Source organism: Diospyros lotus, chromosome 8 (assembly GCF_014633365.1).
Source record: "Diospyros lotus cultivar Yz01 chromosome 8, ASM1463336v1, whole genome shotgun sequence".
Lineage (NCBI taxonomy): Eukaryota > Viridiplantae > Streptophyta > Magnoliopsida > Ericales > Ebenaceae > Diospyros > Diospyros lotus.
Window position 1 is genome coordinate 28,937,580 of NC_068345.1, and position 19,757 is coordinate 28,957,336.

Genomic DNA, 19,757 nt, shown 5'->3' on the forward strand with positions numbered 1-19,757 from the left:
AGGGGTTGTAGACTCAGGCATATGACCTTCTAGTCACAAATGAACAACTTACAGTTGCTAAAAAGGATGCCCACACACAGATTTCTGTGTGCTTAACTAGTAAGTGTGGTTTGTGGCCTATTGCTTGTGGCACGTGATTTGTGAGTTTACCTAGTAGGGGTTGCAGGTTCTTATAGATAGCAAAAAAGAAAAAGGATAAGGATACAACATAGAAGAAAGTATTAATTTTTATTACCAATGTTATGGATGTAATATCCAAAAAGCATTACTAATTATTGAGAATTACTGTTGTCCTATATGACAACTACTTTTGTTGGAGGTGTAATCATGCTCAACCATTAATAAAAAAAAAAAACCAGAATCTAAGTTCTAAATTTCTACTATGACATGAATGTCTAACCCATGGATAAAGTTTTAACTGTGCCCAACCCATGGATAAATGTGTCCATTGGGTGTTTTAAGCATGTGCACAATTAAAAATAATAGTAAAAGAATTAGGACACTCAAGTCTGATAATTTTTGCATCTAATACTTATTTGCCATTGGCACAATAACCAAAATGAAGTTTCTGTGCTTACTAGGTAGGGAATTAATAAGTTCTCAGATAGGATGACAAGTACAAATCCTATGACAGCAAGCTGTGACTAGCTTCTTTACGTCCAATTTGGGGTTTACCACCCAACATTTTGTCCCACACAGCAAAGCTGGTGATGGAGGTTTTGGGAGACATTATTCCAGGTGACGCAAATATAGGAATTAGAATATTTTGTTTATTTCTTTCCTAGTTAATCTGTGATTATTTTTCTTTATTTCCTTCCCAAATAATCTTTGATCAACTTTCCTAGTTAATCTATAATTGTCTTTCAATTATTTATTCCTAGTTAGGATAGGATTTATAATCTACCCTAACTAGGAGATTTCAAAGGACAAAATCAACCAATATCAAATTCAATTACCAAAGGCTGCCATAGAATACATCTCAGAAGGGTTTATATAGACTATAGATTGTACCCTAACTAGGATTCTAGATAACAGAAAGATAATTAAAGATTAAGAAGGAAAGATGATCAAAGATAATCTAGAAAAGAAATTAAGAAAGGTAATCAAATATTAACTAGGAAAGAAATAAACAAAAGGTCTAGCGAAAAAAAAGAAATAAGCAAAGTATGCTAATTTCTTGATATTTCTGCCACCTAGAATAATATCTCCCAAAAATATTTATGCTCAATGATGAGATTGCAACTTCTTCTCATGGCAGTAATTGCAGATGACTAGTCAAGTGAAATGACCATTCAGGTTATGCTACTTGCATTGTTGACGAAGATTTTCGAGTAGAGTGCTACTTGCAGTACAACTCGTCGGATCTAAGTTCTTTTCAACCAGAGAGATGATGGAGGGCATGGAAGTAAATATCTTGGGAGATATTATTCTAGCAATGCAAATGTAGAAATTAGCATTTTTTTTTATTATTTCTTTCCTAGTTAATCTTCAATTATCTTTTTACTTCTTTCCTAGATAACCTTTGATTTTCGTCCAAGTTAGGGTTGGATTTATAGTCTATATGAACCCTTTTGCCATGTATTCTTTGGCAGTTTTTCATAATGGATTGATGGGAATTGAGTTTCTCCTTTGAATACTCGTTCGTGTTATTGTTCTTGGCTGGTTCTGCATCAGCTGATCTCATGACCATCTTGTAAAATTTTCCTTTTGGCTTTAATAGAATTTTATTATCAAAAAAATTCTGGACACTTTTCCATTTTAAGCATAATGTCTCAAGTCTATGGACAACATTGTTATTAATTTCTCCAGTTTAAAGAGAGAGAGAGCTTAATAGCACAAGAGGTGATGATGGCGACAACAATTTCCACCTACAGAAATCAAGAGAGAGCAATCATAGGGCCATCAACGAATTAAAATTTTAGCATTACAAGAAAGAATATGGAAAATATGTTTCTACTCAAAGTGAATATATTTTCATTACGTCAAGGCATGATATTTCCCTACAAGAGGCAACAGGAACATTAAGGGGTTTTTTAGTTGTGGAAAATGCTTTTGAGTTTTCTATCTCCGTTTTTCTATAAAATTTCTAGTTTTCATTTTCTATAGGAAATTTTGAAAAACACGTTCGAATGTTAGAAGTAAAAAAAACTAATTCCCAATCTGGTAAATTGGTATATATGTAAAATAGAGAGAGAGAGAGGTTTACCTTTTATGTAACTTGTGTTAGAGAAGGAAATGAGATGATTAGGGAAAAATTTTGTGGAAAACCACGATTTCCAAATCTTCAAAAAATAAGGAAAATTTGGAGAACTCATTTTAGAAGTTTTCCAAGTCAGTTCAATTTTGGAGAATAACGTTTTCCAAATCTCTATTTTCCATTTAGATTCAATTTTGGAGAACAACGTTTTCCAAATCTCTATTTTCTATGTAGATTCAATTTTGGAGAACAAAGTTTTCCAAATCTCTATTTTCTATTTAGAAAATTTTTGTATTTGAACAAGTTTACTAATTTTTCATTTTTTGTAGAGTAATTTTCCAATAAACTGAGCATGTTTTCCAGAACTGAACAACCCCTAAGAGTGCTTCGATGGGATTAATAGTGCTTCGATGGGATTAATGTTTTCCAGAACTGGACATGCAGCTTGACACAGTATAAATACATGATCACCATAAGTACATTATTTACAGTGATACACTGATGACTTTAACAAAATTCATACTTTACATGGCAGCCACAGTACAATTTAAAATACCATCAAAATGAGACAACATGTTTGTGAGTTGTTTTTGGAGCTACCCATTACCTAAAAATTGGGTGCCTGTGTATAGACACTCCCCAGTCACCACACTCCCAAAGCTGCAGAAGCAACCACTTTTACTTGCAACTATGAACAATGAAATTTAATTACTTTATACTTGAAAAAATAATAATAAGCCTAAAATACTAGAAATGGTTCATTAAAAACCTGTTCATACTTACATACATATAAAAAAAACTAACTTGACATAAAGAGCAATTTTCCACATTGCTCATAATTGAAGAACTGGACCTCTAAAGAGCCCTGTTTGCATGTAATCAATTCAACCACCCTGATTGGTTTGACGATATTGCCCATGCTACAGCTCCCAGAAGATCAATTTTGACATTTATTACCCCATATATTCAATTTTGACTTTTGACTCCAACAGATGTCAATTGTAGTTAGTATTGCTTTCTATCTTCTCATCACTGCTTGGTTGGCAATTTAAGCATGCGTTTTAAACATTAGCAAGTATATATCACCATCAACTAATTCATTTGATTGAGCTTTGTGTTGCATATCACATCATCATCATCATCAACAACAGCACCTATACTAACCAAGTTGAGGTCAGTGGCAAGGCATTCATAATGTCAAATTGACTTCTAAAAGTCATATTGACAATATAATTCATGCAACAGAAGAATGTGACAAAGTTCTATATAGGATGCCCCTCTTGACACAACCCTATAGTGAGAGAATGGTAAGATAAAGTTCCAATACCATCTTTATATGAAAAAGTTTCATAAGATGATGGCGAATGAAGATAATCGATATTGTCATACTCCATCACATTGTTGATATTGATAAATCGAGCTACAACATGGAAACAGAACTACAATAAATCACTACAACAAATCAAAATTTCATTTGTTATAGCATGGTGGAAGAGATATCACATAACACACAGCTATAAAAAGAATATGATAGAAATTAATATCATTTAAGTATCCATACCTAGAACATTGTTAAAAGGGTGTTTGGCTTAGCTTAAATTATAGGAGCTTATAAGTTCTTACAGCATTGTAAGAGCTTATTTGAGTATCTTAGAGTTTAAAGAGGGCATTTTAGTCTTTTACTTGGTCAATAAGAGTTTTTTTTGAGACAGCCTATAAGCTCTCCACAAAAAAGGGCTAGGGTGTGAAAAAATTTCTTCCCTCTTCCTTCTATCATCATTTTTTTTTTTGGGGGTGGGGGGTGTGTGTGTGTGTGGGGGGGGGGGGGGGGGGGGGGGGGGGAGTTGTTCAACCATGGCAGCTGAACCCTCTATTGAACTAATGTGTGTGTTTGTGTGTGTGTAGAGAGAGAGAGAGAGAGAGAGAGAAGGGGGGTAGGGTGCGAGCCATGGTGGCCAAACCCTCTTTTTTTTTTTTTTTTTCCCTTTTGGGGGGAGGGACACAGAGAAAGAGGGAAGCGGAGAGAAGGCAACCCATCTACAATTGGATTTTGCCATGGAAGACATCAAAGAACTCCATCATGGATGGGGTTGTCCAAAAGTGAAAGAAAAAGTGATGGAGGACATTTAAAGTAATTTCAAAAGAATTTTAGGAAGCATTTTAAAATTGGTCCTTAATTTTGATAATGTTTCCCTTTTTTTGGAAACTCTAAATTATGTTAGGATTTTATTTATTACTCTTTTCATAACCTTATTTAGTTTTAGAGTATATTTAGTTTCCTAATAGGAATAGGATTTCCTAATCCTAGTAAGAATAGAGTTATTAGAACTCTATAAATTTATTGTAATCTCCCTTTCTTCATTGGTGAATGGACGAATGTTGAGTTTTCTCTAAGCACGATGCTTTCTTGCAGTGTGTGATGCCTATGGAACTCTAAGTCTGATGCCTAGGAAATCTCTCTCTTTCCCAATCTTTCAACTTCATTTTCTTATTCTCGTAACTCTATTTACAGCCATATTCTCAGCCCCCAAAATCTCATCTTTTGAGCAATATCTTACTTTTAAAATGGCCCCAACCCATAGCATATCAAAACCCTGGCCTTTTCTACAATTTTCCCAAGCATTCTAACCCTCATAAGCCTCCAATCAGTCAATATTAGTAGGATTCCAGAAATGTCCTACACCGGAAAGAGAGGAAGGGGAAGAAAGAGAGGGAAGAGAGAAACTGCAAGTGGCATCATGGCTGCCAAGAAAGAGAGGGGGTGGCTTCAGTTGGTCGCCATGCTTTTTGGCTAATAGAGACAGGGGGAAGAGTGAGAGAGAGAAAAGAGAGGAGCGAGAACAAGAATTTTAAAATGCAAGGACATTTTGGTCATTTTCAGACATTTAACTTGGGTTAACTAACAGCAGGGTGAAATTATAATGTGATTTGCACAATAAGGGTACTCCCTGTATTTTCTCAAACATCAGGGGTACTGCTTGCATTTACCATAAACCTCAAGGGTATCGAGCACAGTTTTCCCAAAAAGAAAAAGGAAAAAAAAAAAAACAAATCTGTAAATCAGTTAATAACTGATTAACTAGAAAGAAAGAGATACATTTCCCTATAAGCTATATCTTGAAAGCTATTACATGTCCACAACAAACAACTGCTCCACTTAATTCACACACAACTTTAAATGGGACGTCATCTCATGCTCTCATGAGAGGAAGAGAGAATTGACTGATTGCCAAGTTAGAAGTCTTGTCATTGTACATACTAGTATCATGAATTCAGTAAGGCCTAAAAAATTAAGAAAGCATCCAAATCATATCACTGAAGAATATCCTCATCATCATCATTAACTATACCTTATTCTAACCAAGTTAGGGTCGGTGACAACATTCATAATGTCAATTGGCTTCTAAAAGTCACATTGACAATACAAACCCATGTATAAGAACAATGTGGCAAAATTTGACACAGGATGCCCTTCCTGACGCAACTCTTCTAACAAGGAAATGATAGGATAAAAGTTAAAACACCATCTCCATATGGAAAAATTTCATGAGATGGCTATAAATGAAGATAATTGATAACCAATGAAAATTGCCAACATGAAATTGAAGCACTATTTGTAAATCTATAATGGGGGTGCATATATTGTCTCCCATAAGGAAAAAGGAAAAATGAAACATAAAAGAGAAACCTAAGCATTTGTTACATCTATATGAGGCTTGCCTCTTAAATTCTTTTTTTCAGGTAACATACTGGATATATAAATGGATCTTCCATGACAACTATAACTTATAAACTTTCCTAATGAAACAGAAACATGAAAAACCTTGTTTTCAGCCTGAAATCCCTCGAATTGCTGAAACCAGCATTTGTTTCCCAACAACTGACTGCAGCTGTGCCACAAAAGTCTCTTCAGTCACTTTCCCATCCTGGAACAGCAAATGAACAATTGCAATCATCACTAAAATGGTGCTTATTATACAGTTAGTTTTATTGCTTCAAAGTGTTAGACATGATTGAAGTTTGAAGGGTGGAAGTGATAGTCTTAATGATGACTGTGTGCAGTTTTGGGTGATAAGAGATGGAATATAACAACTGTTGAAAAATGATTTCAATTAAGTATATGATTCAAATTAGTTTTAAGTTAATAAGTTGGAAACCCAATAGACTTGGCCACCCAAAAGACATACATTAAGATATACATTAACTAGAAAACTTAGACGTTAACTAGGAACTCTCTTACCAAAAAATAAGAAAGGAACTCTCAAGACATCTATAAAATAGGAAGATCTGCCAAAGGCATTCATAAAGTAAGGAGTCCATTTACACCCCCCCCCCCCCCCCCCCCCCCCCACCCAAAAAAGAGTCCAAAAGATTTGCCTTCAAATATAACATTCATAATAAGAAGTACTTGGTTCCCATTGGTTAGTGTGAAACCACCACGGGATCAAATCCATGCTAAGTTCAATCCCGAAGATAGGTGTGCCTAATCCCTTGCATAGTGGGAAGCTCTGACTATCTTCAAGAGGTGTCATTGTGCCTTTTAGCAAGAGATTTGGCATTTGTTACAATTCTGGTTTTCTCTAACAATACTAGTTACTGTTTTGATTTTCTAACAACAGTAGAAGACACAATAGTGGATTTCATTCTATCTTTGACAGAATTCTCAAAACGACATTGAGGACTAAAATGATTCTAGTCAATTTTTTTTACATATGATGTTCTACTGGATATACTTATATATTTTACAATATTTTAGTCCTCAACCAGAGCTTTACAGATTTTATTGAATATAATTGATAATTTCAGATATAATGTCAGTATCAGTCTAAGAAACACAGGCACTTATCTACCATGCTGTGCACTGACACTCTTCAGATTTCCTCCCAAATGTAAATCCACCTAACTGACAAATAAAAAACAGAAACCAGGACAGAATAAAAAGGAAAAAGAAAATCCATCAAATAATAACTGAAGTATGTTGGGTGAGGGCATAGGTTGAAAACCTATAGATCATGGCACAAATCCACAAATATGCACTTGAAAGATGTAAATCTACTTGATATGAGTATAATGGGACTAAATCAACCTAACTTCCATTGATTTGTCCTAAACTGAGGGATGGCCAATAAGTAGGTGTTATGTGACAGCTGCGAATGCATGCATGGATGTTTTCCAAAATTTAAGCCTATTTACAAAAAAAAAAATTGAAACTAAAACCCTAACCAAACTTTTCCTCAAAATAAAACTCTCCCTATCACATCAAAACCACAATCAAGAAAAGGCAATTTTGGAAAAATGGTGTCAGGAACCCAGCTTGACTGCAACTTCTTTGATGAAAGAATTGAAAGAGATGGAGAAAATAGGGAGAGAAAAGAAGGGAGAATAGAGAAATTGAACTTTCTGATTTTCCAATGAATGCCAAATGAATCTCTCTGAGTGGCTGATGTAGCCCACTCTTGCAGGAATAAAGTAGTGGGAAGGAAAATGGATGGTAACTGCCAGTTACTGTACATAACTGTAAGTTACTGTTCATGATAAATTATAAATACAGAGAGACAAATAAATAATAGAAAATAAGACTGAAATTAGGTAATAATCGGCTGCATTAATGGCCTGGATGTCTGCCTACATCCAGGTTATGACTTTCTCGCCCCTTAAAACCATTCTTGTCCTCAAGAATTAAAGCGAGTTGTCTGAGGTAACTAGTCAGCAAGTCTGGTAAGTACTCCTAAGTAGTATGATCCAGATGCAAATGTGACCAACAAACCAGCACCTAGGTAAGGGGTATGGCATACTTATAAATCACCCGTTTGTCCAAGATAGCCAAGGGCTCCACCTCCGCCTGGTACTCATCATGTATAGGTGGCAATTCTATGTTAGGAGCATCCCGGGAGCCAATTGTTTTCTTGAGTAGGGAAACATGAAATACCAGGTGTATGGTAGTGTGGTCAGGTAGTTGTAGTCTGCAAGCAACAGAACCAACCTTCGCTATGATTGGAAAAGGACCATAATATTTAGGACTAAGTTTGGAGATAGGAGAAGAAGAAAAAGACTTATGTTGGGCATTGTTGACCTTAATATAGGCCAAATCCCTCACCACGAATTCCCTGTCACTTCTTTTACGATCTGCGTACTATTTCAATCTGTTTTGGGCCTTAGCCAATTCCTCTTTATGCAATCCCAGCATTTCTTGCCTTTGCTGCAAGTATTGGTTCACCGTTGAAATTGTACAATGGCCAGTAACAGTGGAGGTTTGAAACCAAAAAGAGCCTTAGAGGGGTGCATCTTAATTGAGTTGGGGTAACTAGAATTGTACCACCATTGGGCAAGAGATAACCACTTATGCCAGCTCTTTGATTTTAGAAAACAAATAAATCTCAAGTAGGCTTCCACACATTGGTTGACTCTTTCAGTTTGTTCACCCGTTTTAGGATGATAAGCTGTTGACATGGGTAGCCCTGTCCCCAAACCCCTAAAAAGTTCCTGCCAAAATTCACCTGTAAACACTTTGTCCCTATCAGAAACAATAGATTGTGGCATCTCGTGCAAACTAACTACTGCATCTAGAAATACCTTTGTGACTTCATGTGCAATGAATGGGTGAGAAAGGCTCAAAAAATGAGCAAACTTTGACAGCCTGTCCACTACCACTAAAATCACATCTTTTTTCTCCAATTTAGGTAGCCCCTCAATGAAGTCGAGTTCAAGCCTAACTGGGGACGTCTAGTGGTTGCAGTAGACCCAGATAAGCCATTTGTTTTGCTTGCAACGTTGACATATTTCGCAAGCTGTCACAATATTCGAAAAGTAGCCCTTATACCTGAATGTCTCCCCAGCGGTGAGCTATGTAGAGTCAGCAAAATTTGTCTTTTAAGCTGCTCATTGTCACCAATAACCATTTTTCCCTTAAACTTGAGGATGCCATTAGATAAGGTTTACCCAGGTGTACTACTTAGGCTACCTAATAATTGGGCCAGGAGGTCTTGAGTCCACCTGTCAGAATGTAATTCTGACAAGAAAGAGAGTTTGCTCGCAATTTAGTGAGAATTGCGCAAGAACTGGTAGGATTAAAGGAAAAGAGAAATGGGGAGAGAGAGATCGAGAAGCTGAGAGGGAAAATTGAATCAATTGAATTCTCTAAAGATGCTTCTCATGGCCATGAGGGTTGGTTATATAATTACCAAGCCTTGGCGCCAAATTTGGATTACATTTGAATTAGACCCATGTGTTGTAACTGCCAATCTAACCCACATTACACTAGTACCCCTTACCCTTCTACCTTAGTAGTCTCCTTATTTACATAATAGTCTCGTGATAATTCCCCCCTATTAGAAACATTACTTGTCCTCAAGTAAGTCGAAGAAGTCCGGCTGCCCTAGGAAACTGCTTCAGGAGGTCAGGGAGGTACTCCCAAGTGTTGTTTTCAGGGTGGAGATTATACCAGTGGACTAACACCTCAGTAATCGGCGTCTGATGCTTGTAGATGATTCCCATGTCCACTATAGCTATTGGCCCCGTCTCTTGTTGTGCTGGTTGTAATGTTGAGGGTAGGATATAACTAACTAGACTAGTGCCCGGGGATGGTTTGAGGAGTGACACATGAAACACAGGATGTATGTGAGATCCCTCTAGAAGTTGGAGTCTGTAAGCCACCTGTCCCACCTTGGCTATCACTTCATAAGGCCCGTAGTATTTGGGACCCAGCTTAGTAACTGACTTAGGGGCTAAAGTCTTCAATTGGGCTTGCCTCAATTTTAGATAAACCACGTCTCCCACCGAAAAGACTCGTTCACTCCCCTTCCTGTCTGCATATTGCTTCATTTGATTTTGGGCACTGGCTAGCTCTTTCCTTAGGGTCTGCAACATTTGCTGCCTCTGAATTAAATAATCGCCCACTGTAGCTACCTGACTATGGCTTCCTCTCAGTGGTAAGAGAGAAGGTTTGTATCCATATAGTGCTGCAAACGGTGTTATCTTCAAAGAGGAGTGTGGAGTGGTATTGTACCACCACTGAGCTAGGGAGAGCCATTTGTGCCACCCGGTAGAATGCATTAGGCTCACGCATCTTAAGTATGTCTCAAGGCATTTATTGGTCCTTTCAGTCTATCCATCTGTCTCTGGATGATAGGAGGATGACATGTGTAGCTGCGTCCCTAGGGATTTCATTAGCTTTTTTCAGAGGAGGCTTGTGAAGACTTTGTCCCTATCTGACACAATCACATGAGGCAACCCATGCAAGCCCACCTGATCTAAAAAAACTCTTTCCACCTCCTGTGCAGTAAAAGGGTGTGTTAAGCCCAAGAAGTGGGCATATTTGGTCATATAATCCACCACCACTAGCACACAGTCCTTACCCTCTGACTTCGGCAGACCTTCTACAAAATCCATGTTGATGTGGGTCCATTCTTGGTCAAGAATGGGAAGAGGTTGCAACAACCCTAGGAGAGGGATGTTTTCATGTTTACACCTATTGCAAGTGTGATAGCCCTTCACATACTCTTATCACTTCTCTCCTCAACCCTGGCCAAAAGAATAGTTGTTTAATCTTGTTGTAAGTGTTTTGTATCCCTAAATGGCCACCCACGAGGGAATCATGTAGCGCCTCTATGATCTTTTGTCAGAAAGCCTCATCCTCACCAATTAGTATTCTGTCCTTATATCTCAACAGCCCATTCCTCAAGGAATAACTTGGTTTGCTATCTGGTTCTAGGATCATTTGCTCCATCAGCTCCTTGATCCACTCTCCTTTTGTGTAACTAGTTGTTACCTCCCAGAACCAATCCAGAGTAATTGCAGTGATAGTAGCGGAGGCCCCTTCTTCCACACAACGAGATAGAGTATCGGTTTCTTTGTTCTCTTGGCCTCTCCTATACTAAATAACATAGTCAAGTCCCATTAACTTTGACATGCCTTTCCTCTAAAGGTGGGTATGAAGTTTATATTGTAACAAAAACTTAAGGCTCTCATGATTTGTCTTTATAATGAACCTCCCTCCTTCAAGGTAGTGCCGCCATTTCTCTACAACTATTAGAACAGCCAAAAGCTCCTTATCATAGACACTGAGACCCAAGTGCTTAGGGGCCAATGCCTGACTGATAAAAGCCAAAGGCCTTCCTCCTTGTATCAATACTACCCCTACCCCGCTATCACTCGCATTGGTTTCTAGTATAAAAGGCTAATTAAAATCGGGTAAGCTCAGTGTAGGTACCTCACTCGGGGCAGCTTTCAACCTTCCAAAAGCTTCCTCGACCCTCTCATTCCAGTGAAATCCTTCCTTCTTCAACAACTCTGTCAATGGTCTACTTAGAGTGCCATAGTCTTTGACAAATCTACGATAGTAACCTGTGAGGCCCAAGAACCCCCATAAGGCTTTCACATTAATAGGTCTTGGCCATGCCATCATTGTTGCCACCTTCTAGGGATTTGTGCTAACCCTTGCTCCTGAAATGACATGGACAAGATACTCCACTTGGGATTATGCAAATGCACATTTAGACTTCTTAATATACAATTTATTGAATCGGAGGACTTGTAGAGTGGTCCTTAAGTGCTCTAGATGTTTGGCAAAGGTAGGGTTGTATACCAGAATGTCGTTAAAGAATACCAAGATAAATTGGCATAGGTAGGGTTCGAATATTTGGTTCATAAAGGCTTGGAACGTTGCTGGAGTGTTGGTCAACCCAAAGGGCATGACCAATAATTCATAATGTCTTTGGTGGGTTCTAAAGGCAGTTTTGTGGATATCATTGGGATGCATTATAATTTGATGATATCCCAATCTAAGGTCAAGTTTAGAGAAAACTTTTAGCTCCGTGCAATTCGTCTAATAGGTCTTTGATAATAAGTATAGGGAATTTATTCTTTATGGTTAGGGAATTGAGTTGGCGGTAATCAATACAAAACCGCCAACTATCATCTTTCTTCTTTACTAATAGCAAAGGAGAGGCATAGGGGCTGGTGCTTGGCTGTATAACATAAGTATTTAGCATGTCTTTGATCATGCGTTCTATTTCAGCCTTTTGTTTTGGAAGGTATCTATATGAGCGGATGTTAATTAGCTCACCATTGGGTTTGAGGTTGATAGTGTGGTCTATTGGTCTTAGGGGTGGTAGAGACTTAGGTTCCTCAAACAAGTCCCCAAATTCATCTAAGAGTAAATTAAGAGAATTTAATTGAGTTACCTCCCAAGGAGCTTGCATGGTCTCCACCGAATTCAGTATGTAATGCCCTTCATCTTCTGTGTCCTCCTTCCCTTTCACGACATGTACCAAGAAGAGCCGGGCTACTTGTGTGCACTTGCTCTTGAATAATTTATGTAGCCTTTTGCTAGAAATCACCTTACATGTTCCTGTCTCCACATTGCTAGTTAGGGTTATCCTCCTTCCCCCCTTCTCAAATGTCACCTCCATCTTGTTAAAGTCAAAACAAATGAGGCTGACTTCCCTCATCCAATCGACTCCTATGACCATATAACATCCCCCCAACTTCAGTAGGGGTAGGTCAGCCTCAAAGTCTTCCCCCTACATCTGCTAACAGAACCCAACACAAGCGGATTTGCACAAAACCTTCTGGCCGTTAGCTACGATTACTGACAAGGGTTGAGTCCCCATGAGGCTGCACTTCAATATTCTTGCTATCCCTTCGTCCAAGAAACTGTGAGTGCTTCCACTATCAATCAAAATCATCAAACGGCTATCTCTTGCCTTTCCCTCCACCTTGGTAATTTTATTGGTCACCACTCCCCTTAGAGGATGTAGGGTGATCTCTACCTTCTCCTCTTCCCCATCTTCTTCCAGAATGTTTTCGTCCTCTTCTTTTCCCACTTCTTTTGCCCCCTCTAGTAGTAACAATTGCCTTTTACATTGGTGGTCGGGTATGTATTTGTCTCCACACCTGAAACAGAGGCCTGCCAATCGCCTCTGCTCCGCCAAGTTTCCCTGAATTGGTTGGAAAGGTGCTAGGAGGGCTGCCAACCCTTTGCTACCTGAACCAATGGTTCCTCCATTCCTTCCCCATCCTCTGCTATTCGGTTGCAAGGGCACCGTTTGCCACCCTTTATTTACACCCTTTTGCTTCTTGACTAATGCTTCCATTGTCAACTCTTGAAGTTTGGCACACTCCACTGCTTGTTGGACAGTCTTGGGTTGAAACATCTTGCCTGTCAGACGGACCTTTTCGTTCAAGCCGCTAATGAAGCTTGACACAAAGTACCCCTCTATAAGGGTAGGATTCGAGAGTAACATAAGGGCCTTCAACTCTTTGAATCTTTGTTGATAGGCTTGCACCAATCCCCTTGTCTCAATTTGTTGAACTCTTCAACCACATCCAACATTCCTTTCTCCCCAAACCGTTCACATAATCCTTCCACAAATTCCTCCCAGGAGCACTCTTCCTTTACCCACTCCAACCTAGATACCACGCATCTCCCTTGTCATTTAAATAAGCAGTTGTGAGTGTCACCTTCTGAATTTCAGCCACATTGTGCAGGCTAAACACCCTCACACAGCGCCTTGCCCACCACCTCAGGTTTTGGCCATCAAAAAGAGGTACCTCCATCTTAGGCATAGGGAAGCTGGTCTGATGTGTTCCGGTTCCGTGGCCTTGCCTCCTAACTCCTACATTCTCCTCCATCACCTATGGTTCAACCTCCAATTCCGCCAATCCCTTCGATCAGGGGTCACCCCCTTGGCCATGTAAAATTGGCTCCGATCTATCTCTCGGGAGAAACTTAGGTGAAATCCGTACCTAAGTTTGGCGAGTGAGCATCAGAACAAACTGTTGCATCTGATCTCTGAGGGCCTGACCCTGCTCCCTCATTTGCTCTTCCAACCTCACCGTCTGCAACCTACTTTCCTCGCGCCACACATTCACCACTCCTTCAATTCTCCGATCCACATAATTCTCCAACGCCTCTATCCTACTCGGTATCTCCCCTATCGTAGTTGATACTTGATGGAGTTGCGATTCCATATGCTTCATCCGAGTCTCGTTAGCCATCTCTTACTCTAATCGCCCAAAGATGATGCTCTAATATCAAATTGTCAGAATGTAATTCTAATAAGAGAGAGAGTTCGCTCACAATTTAGTGAGAATTGAGCAAGAACTGGTAGAATGGAAGGAAAGAGAGAAATGGGGAGAGAGAGAAAGAGAGAGAAGCTGAGAGGGAAAATTGAATAAATTGAATTCTCCAAAGATGCTTCTCATGGCCGCGAGGGTTGGTTATATAATTACCAAGCCTTGGCGCCAATATTTGGATTACATTTGAATTAGACCCATGTGTTGTAATTGCCAATCTAATCCATATTACACTAGTACCCCTTCGGGAATAGTGTAATGTTGAGAGTGAGCTTCGGGAATATTTCGAGGAACAGAAAGAAGATGTGGTTGAATTAACAATAGGGGCAAATGGTTTGTTTGTTGGGCAACCTCCATATGAGGAGGATTTCTCGATATTTGTGTGGTCACGTTGAAAGGAAGACGATTAATGAGCTACATTCACATCTTCGAGTAGAAATTAAGTCAGCTAATGATCCATCCAAGATTGAATCCACCTTTCCTTTGCCTCTTTCAAATTTCTTTCAGGTGAGGGACTTGCTTAGGGACAAGAACCTTCTGCAGCTTCGATCTCCTATTTCATTAAGCACTCACAGATTTGAACCTAAAGTCATTGAGGTCGATTAGGTTGCTTCTATTGCAGTTCTAAGCCAAATTATGCCTGGGATGGATCTTGGAAACTTAAGAACAAATAAGAAGAGGCCTAGGAGGAGAAAGAAGGAAAGAGGAATGAAACAAATAGAGAAGGCTGGAATTAGGTGAAGAGACATGGCTACTTGCGGCAAGTTCCTAGGGACAAGAACTCTCTTAAGGAGGGAAGAATTGTCATGACCCCAAGGATAGTTTAGTAAATATACTAGTAGGAGTTGGCATGCAATATACAATAATTGTAATTTCTTTTCTTTCTGTTATAGGGTTTTGTCCTATTCTATAGGCAGTTAGACCAGCTATTATATTGCACATAGGAGTATGTGGAAGGCTATTAGGCTATATATAAGCCACAGCTGAGGTTGAATTGATTATGCTCGAATTGATTAAATGAAAATTTGATCTCTCTACAATTCTCTCCATTCTCCCTCTTGTTTCTCTCTACTGCTCTCCATCATTTCTCTCTACATCCTCCCCCAATTTCTGTCCATTTTTCCTCTCCAATGTTTTGTTCTTGAGTCTATTCCATCATATCCTTTTGATTGACGATCCAATCCTAGGCTAAACCCTAGGTACATGACGCCTTGTCATTGAAATAGGATGCTGCAAGGTTTATTCTCTACCCTTTTAGCCACATTATAGTGCTGGAAAAACCTTTCACACCTCTAGACCCACCACCTTGGTTTAACACCTTCAAACATGGGAATTTCAAGCCTAGGTATGTGTGGGTGATCTTGGCAGGATCCCCTTACCTGTATTGCCGGATCTATTTCCGGCTATTCCTCATCTTCCTGTGGCGGAGAAGCATGAGGAAGAATGCCTGCTCTTGTCAAGGTTGGTTTTGAAGTGCCTACTCTTGTCAAGATCGTCTTTGAAACGATTTTGGGAGGGAAGTCTTCTGACAGGCTGACCTGGGGCATCTTGGAAAACATTTTCAATAGCCCATCCACCCTTTGGCCAAGGCTAGCAACTTTCTTCTCCAATGATTGCACTACTTCTCTGGTGGCAATGTTGGTGGTCGTGTTGTCCTCCCGGCAACAGCTCAATTCTTCCTAGGTCTACCGCAAACCCAAACTCCATGGTCTTCAACTTCGCTTCCACCAACTTCAAGCGAGTTCCCTCTGCCATTTCCACGGTCAATTTCTTCTTGTTAACTCTGACAGTCAACACAACTACCTCTAGTGAATCGGTAACCGCCTCAGTTCCTCTTCTTGAAGCCAGTAACTGCCCTGAGTTGCTCCTGAAATCAGTAACTGCTAGGGTCGGAGTCACTGCTAAGGGTCACTGGACTAGCCGAGAATCGGGTGGCTCTAATACCAAGTTGTCAGGAACCCGGCCTGACTACAACTTTTTTGATGAAAGAATTGAAAGAGAAGGCGAAAATAGAGTGAAAGGAGGGAGAAAATAGAGAGAGAATAGGGACAGGAATGAAGGGAGAAGAGATAAACTTAACTTTTTGATTTTCCAATGAATGCCAAACGAATCTCTCGAGTGGCTGATACAGCCCACTCTTTCAGGAATAAAGTAGTGGGAAGGAAAGTGGATGGTAACTGCCAGTTACTGTACACAACTGTAAGTTACCATTCATGCTAAATTATAAATACAGAAAGAAAAATAAATAACAGAAAATAAGACTGAAATTAGGTAATAATCGGCTGCATTAATGGCCTGGATATCTGCCTACATCCAGGTCGTGACAAATGGAAACTGTTAATGCAGTTTCTGCAGTTTGGGCAGAAACCACAATTGTGATTTCCGCATAAAACCACGTGCAAAATCCAATTGCGGTTTCTGTCAAAAACTGCAAATGTTGTGTTTTCCGTTGGGCTAGGCAAAAAAAACCAGAATTATGGTTTTGCCCAAAGGCAGAAACCATGATTGCGGTTTCTGCCCAAATGCAGAAACCCTCTTAGTGGTTTTGATTTGTCCTGTTGTATGTTTTGTTTTTGCTGTGCTGGACGATAAGGTGGAGTTAATATGACGGTCTGTTTTGAGAATAAGTTTGGTTGGAGATTCATTTTGTAAAATTTTACTGTAAATAGGCTAGAATTTTGAAAAAAAAAAAACTCATAAATGTGTGGCACCAGTCAAAAAGGTGCCATACCAATCTTTTACAAACATGATAGTAGGCCCGACCATTAAGGCAACCGTTACCGGGTGTTATGCAACAACTGTAAAGGTGTTGCACCAGTCAAAAGATGCCATGACAATCCTTTACAACTATAATAGTGGGTGTGACCGTTTAGACAACTGTAGGTCTTACCAAATTTGGCAAGACACGAAAACCGTTGAGCAACTGGGCAATTATTAAAACCAGTCAAGCAGCACAGGAAGCTTAACCTACCTTGTATGCACTGCATAAATTTTGAACTTCCTGCATTCTCTCAGAAGAAAGAGAAGCCCCCAACTTGAAGACTAGCTCTGCAAGAAAACCTGGAACAGACTTAACAAATAAGGATACTCTAGACCGGCCTAAAAGATACAGAAAGAAAATCTGGCATCTCAAATTGAAAAAGAGAAACAAATTCCAACAAAATAAAACCATTTCTTTTACCTGGCTGAGAAAAAAAAGACCTGTAACTCACAACACAATAGGGAACAATGTGAGTATTCATGTTAGCACACCACACCACATACCACTTGGGATTCTTAAGATCATCCACACCAGTATCAAAGTCTTTACTGGAAGGATATAGCTGAGAGGAACCAGCTTGAACTTTCTCACATTTGCCCAATATAACTTCGCACAAGATAACATGCTTCTCGCCGTTGTCATCCTCTGATAACCTACCACTACAACCCAATTCAAACATAATAGGATTAGGCAACTCACAAAATCGTAGCTAAAGCAACCTTCCTAGATGTAGAATGCATAACTATGTAAGTAGTACCTAAAAAGAGGGAAGGACAGCGCAGACAAGTAGATTCCAATTCCATGAATTTCAGAAGCAGGAACCCTACTGGGCATCCCAAATCCGTGACTTAAAACGTTCTCCACACCCTTGGCCGATGTCCCGTACCAAGCGTATGAGAGTTTGGCGTCCCCCCTGGAAGCCTTAGTGATCTCCGTCTGCTTATAGAAAACTTTACATCGGGCACACTCTGCCGGACCCGTGAGCCACTGATGAATTGCAGTGATCGTAATGAAGGGTTCAAAATCCCCTATCCCAGAAAGAAACAAGTTCCTCACACGATTATAAGCTCTCGCCCCTTCTACAAGCTTCTTCGCCTTTGGCCACTTCGGCGATTCTACTTCCACGTCGTTCGTAGCAATTCGCAACCTCTTCACTCCAAGGAAGTTTTCATTCACGGAGTGACCTTCGGTTATCAGTTTTTCATCCTCTTCAGGCCCTATCTCCACACACACTCTCTTCTTCTTAGAGAAATCCCAGTTATCTGCGATTTTAATCCCAATCTCAATCTTGAGAATCTCAGAATTAGCCAAGTCATTGGCAGCATTAACATTCAAAATCTCAACATCGGGACTTTTGGAAACACCCACGACCTCAATCCTCCGTTCACCGGTAACATTTCTAACCCCTTCGGGGGCACCGACAAAGGTTTTCGGGAAGAAACATTTGCCGTGAACATCAATCCAAGCGATCGACCTCCAACTCCCACTCTCCAAATCAACATGCAACATGCGATACAAATCAAACAAGTACCGAACCCCCCCAATTCCGACCTCCACGACCGGCATCCCCTCCACGAACCCCTTCCGTACTGAATTCACCACTTGGAAGGGAAAATCATCCCACGATTCATCCACGTAGCCCATCAAGCGAACCGGCGGACCACTTCGCTTGAAATTCGAGGAGTTCTCAATTAAAAACCTAGTATCGGAACAATCATACTCACACTTAACCTTACTCACAGGGATCGACGCCGCTGCCGCCTCCGCTGCCGACTTCTTGCTGGAAGCGTGAACCCCAGCCTTATCTCCGGCGCCCTCCGGCCTCACCAATGCCTTCCCCTTGGAGTTCGATGCCATAACCGTCCGCCGAAAATTCACTGTAGAACTGAGGGAAGCCTCGGAAATCGAGTACACTGACAAGACCTTCTGGAAACACATGGATTTGCCGCCTCCGTATTTATAGTGGAGAAGTGAGCGAATTTACTTTTATGGCCTCGATCTGATCGGCGATGGAGCTGCGGATTTAAATGGCCTCAAGGACATTGGCGTAATTTAAGTCAAATAGCCCTTGTGAATTAATGGCGACCTTACTGGGCCGGCCCACGGGCGGTTTCTTCGGCCCAAATTAAATTAGACATTAGAAAAAAGAAAGTCCACCTTTTCAGTTATTTTTATTTCTATTTTTTGGGTGTTAAATTGACTACCACATTGGAAACTTAGGCAGTTTTTAAGTGTGTTTAATTCAATTTTAAACATTCTTAATAATAATAATTGTCCCCCTTTTGCATTGACAATTAGGTTGACTTTTCTGGAAAGGAGAATAATATGAACCATCTTGATTGGATCTGTTATGGGATCAAATACCCAGCCTCATTTCTATACTTAAATAACCACTATGAGATTGATTCCATTCTTTTATCTTTTAAAACTATTGTCTACTATCCTTATAGCCATGGGCTAAATTCCCTTAATATATATAATAACTCATAAATTATGCGTGCTAAATAATTAACACCCAAAAATCTGTTCGGCCTCAACCGTCAAATAGACCTAAACTTTGATTGGTTGTTGAGAATGTCACTGCTACAAGAGTTGAAATGAAATTTATTTAATATCTAAACTTGTTATGTACATTTTTTAGAATATTAATTAAGGAAAGTAATTTTAAAAGTTCTTAAAGATTCATACAAAATAATTTCATAAAATAGAGAATTTCTAGCCAAT

General features: G+C 39.6%; 1 protein-coding gene across 13 annotated transcripts in view; it reads right to left on the minus strand.

The window, feature by feature from the left end:
• Positions 1–18,954, minus strand: part of LOC127808104 (probable inactive poly [ADP-ribose] polymerase SRO1) — a 32,138-nt gene extending 13,184 nt beyond the window's left edge. For 6 of the 13 annotated variants that reach the window (XR_008024863.1, XR_008024871.1, XR_008024862.1 and 3 more), the window contains exons 1-4: positions 17,791–18,954; positions 17,454–17,692; positions 17,244–17,332; positions 6,021–6,123 (exon numbers count right to left, since the gene is read on the minus strand). Coding sequence is in view for 2 of the 13 variants with exons in the window: in XM_052346476.1 (XP_052202436.1) it covers positions 6,028–6,123; positions 17,244–17,332; positions 17,454–17,692; positions 17,791–18,890 (1,524 nt within the window). In the remaining 11 variants the exon portion in view is untranslated. The other 7 variants (XR_008024870.1, XR_008024865.1, XR_008024867.1 and 4 more) reach the window with 4 other exon arrangements.
• Between the last annotated feature and the right edge of the window lie 803 nt (positions 18,955–19,757).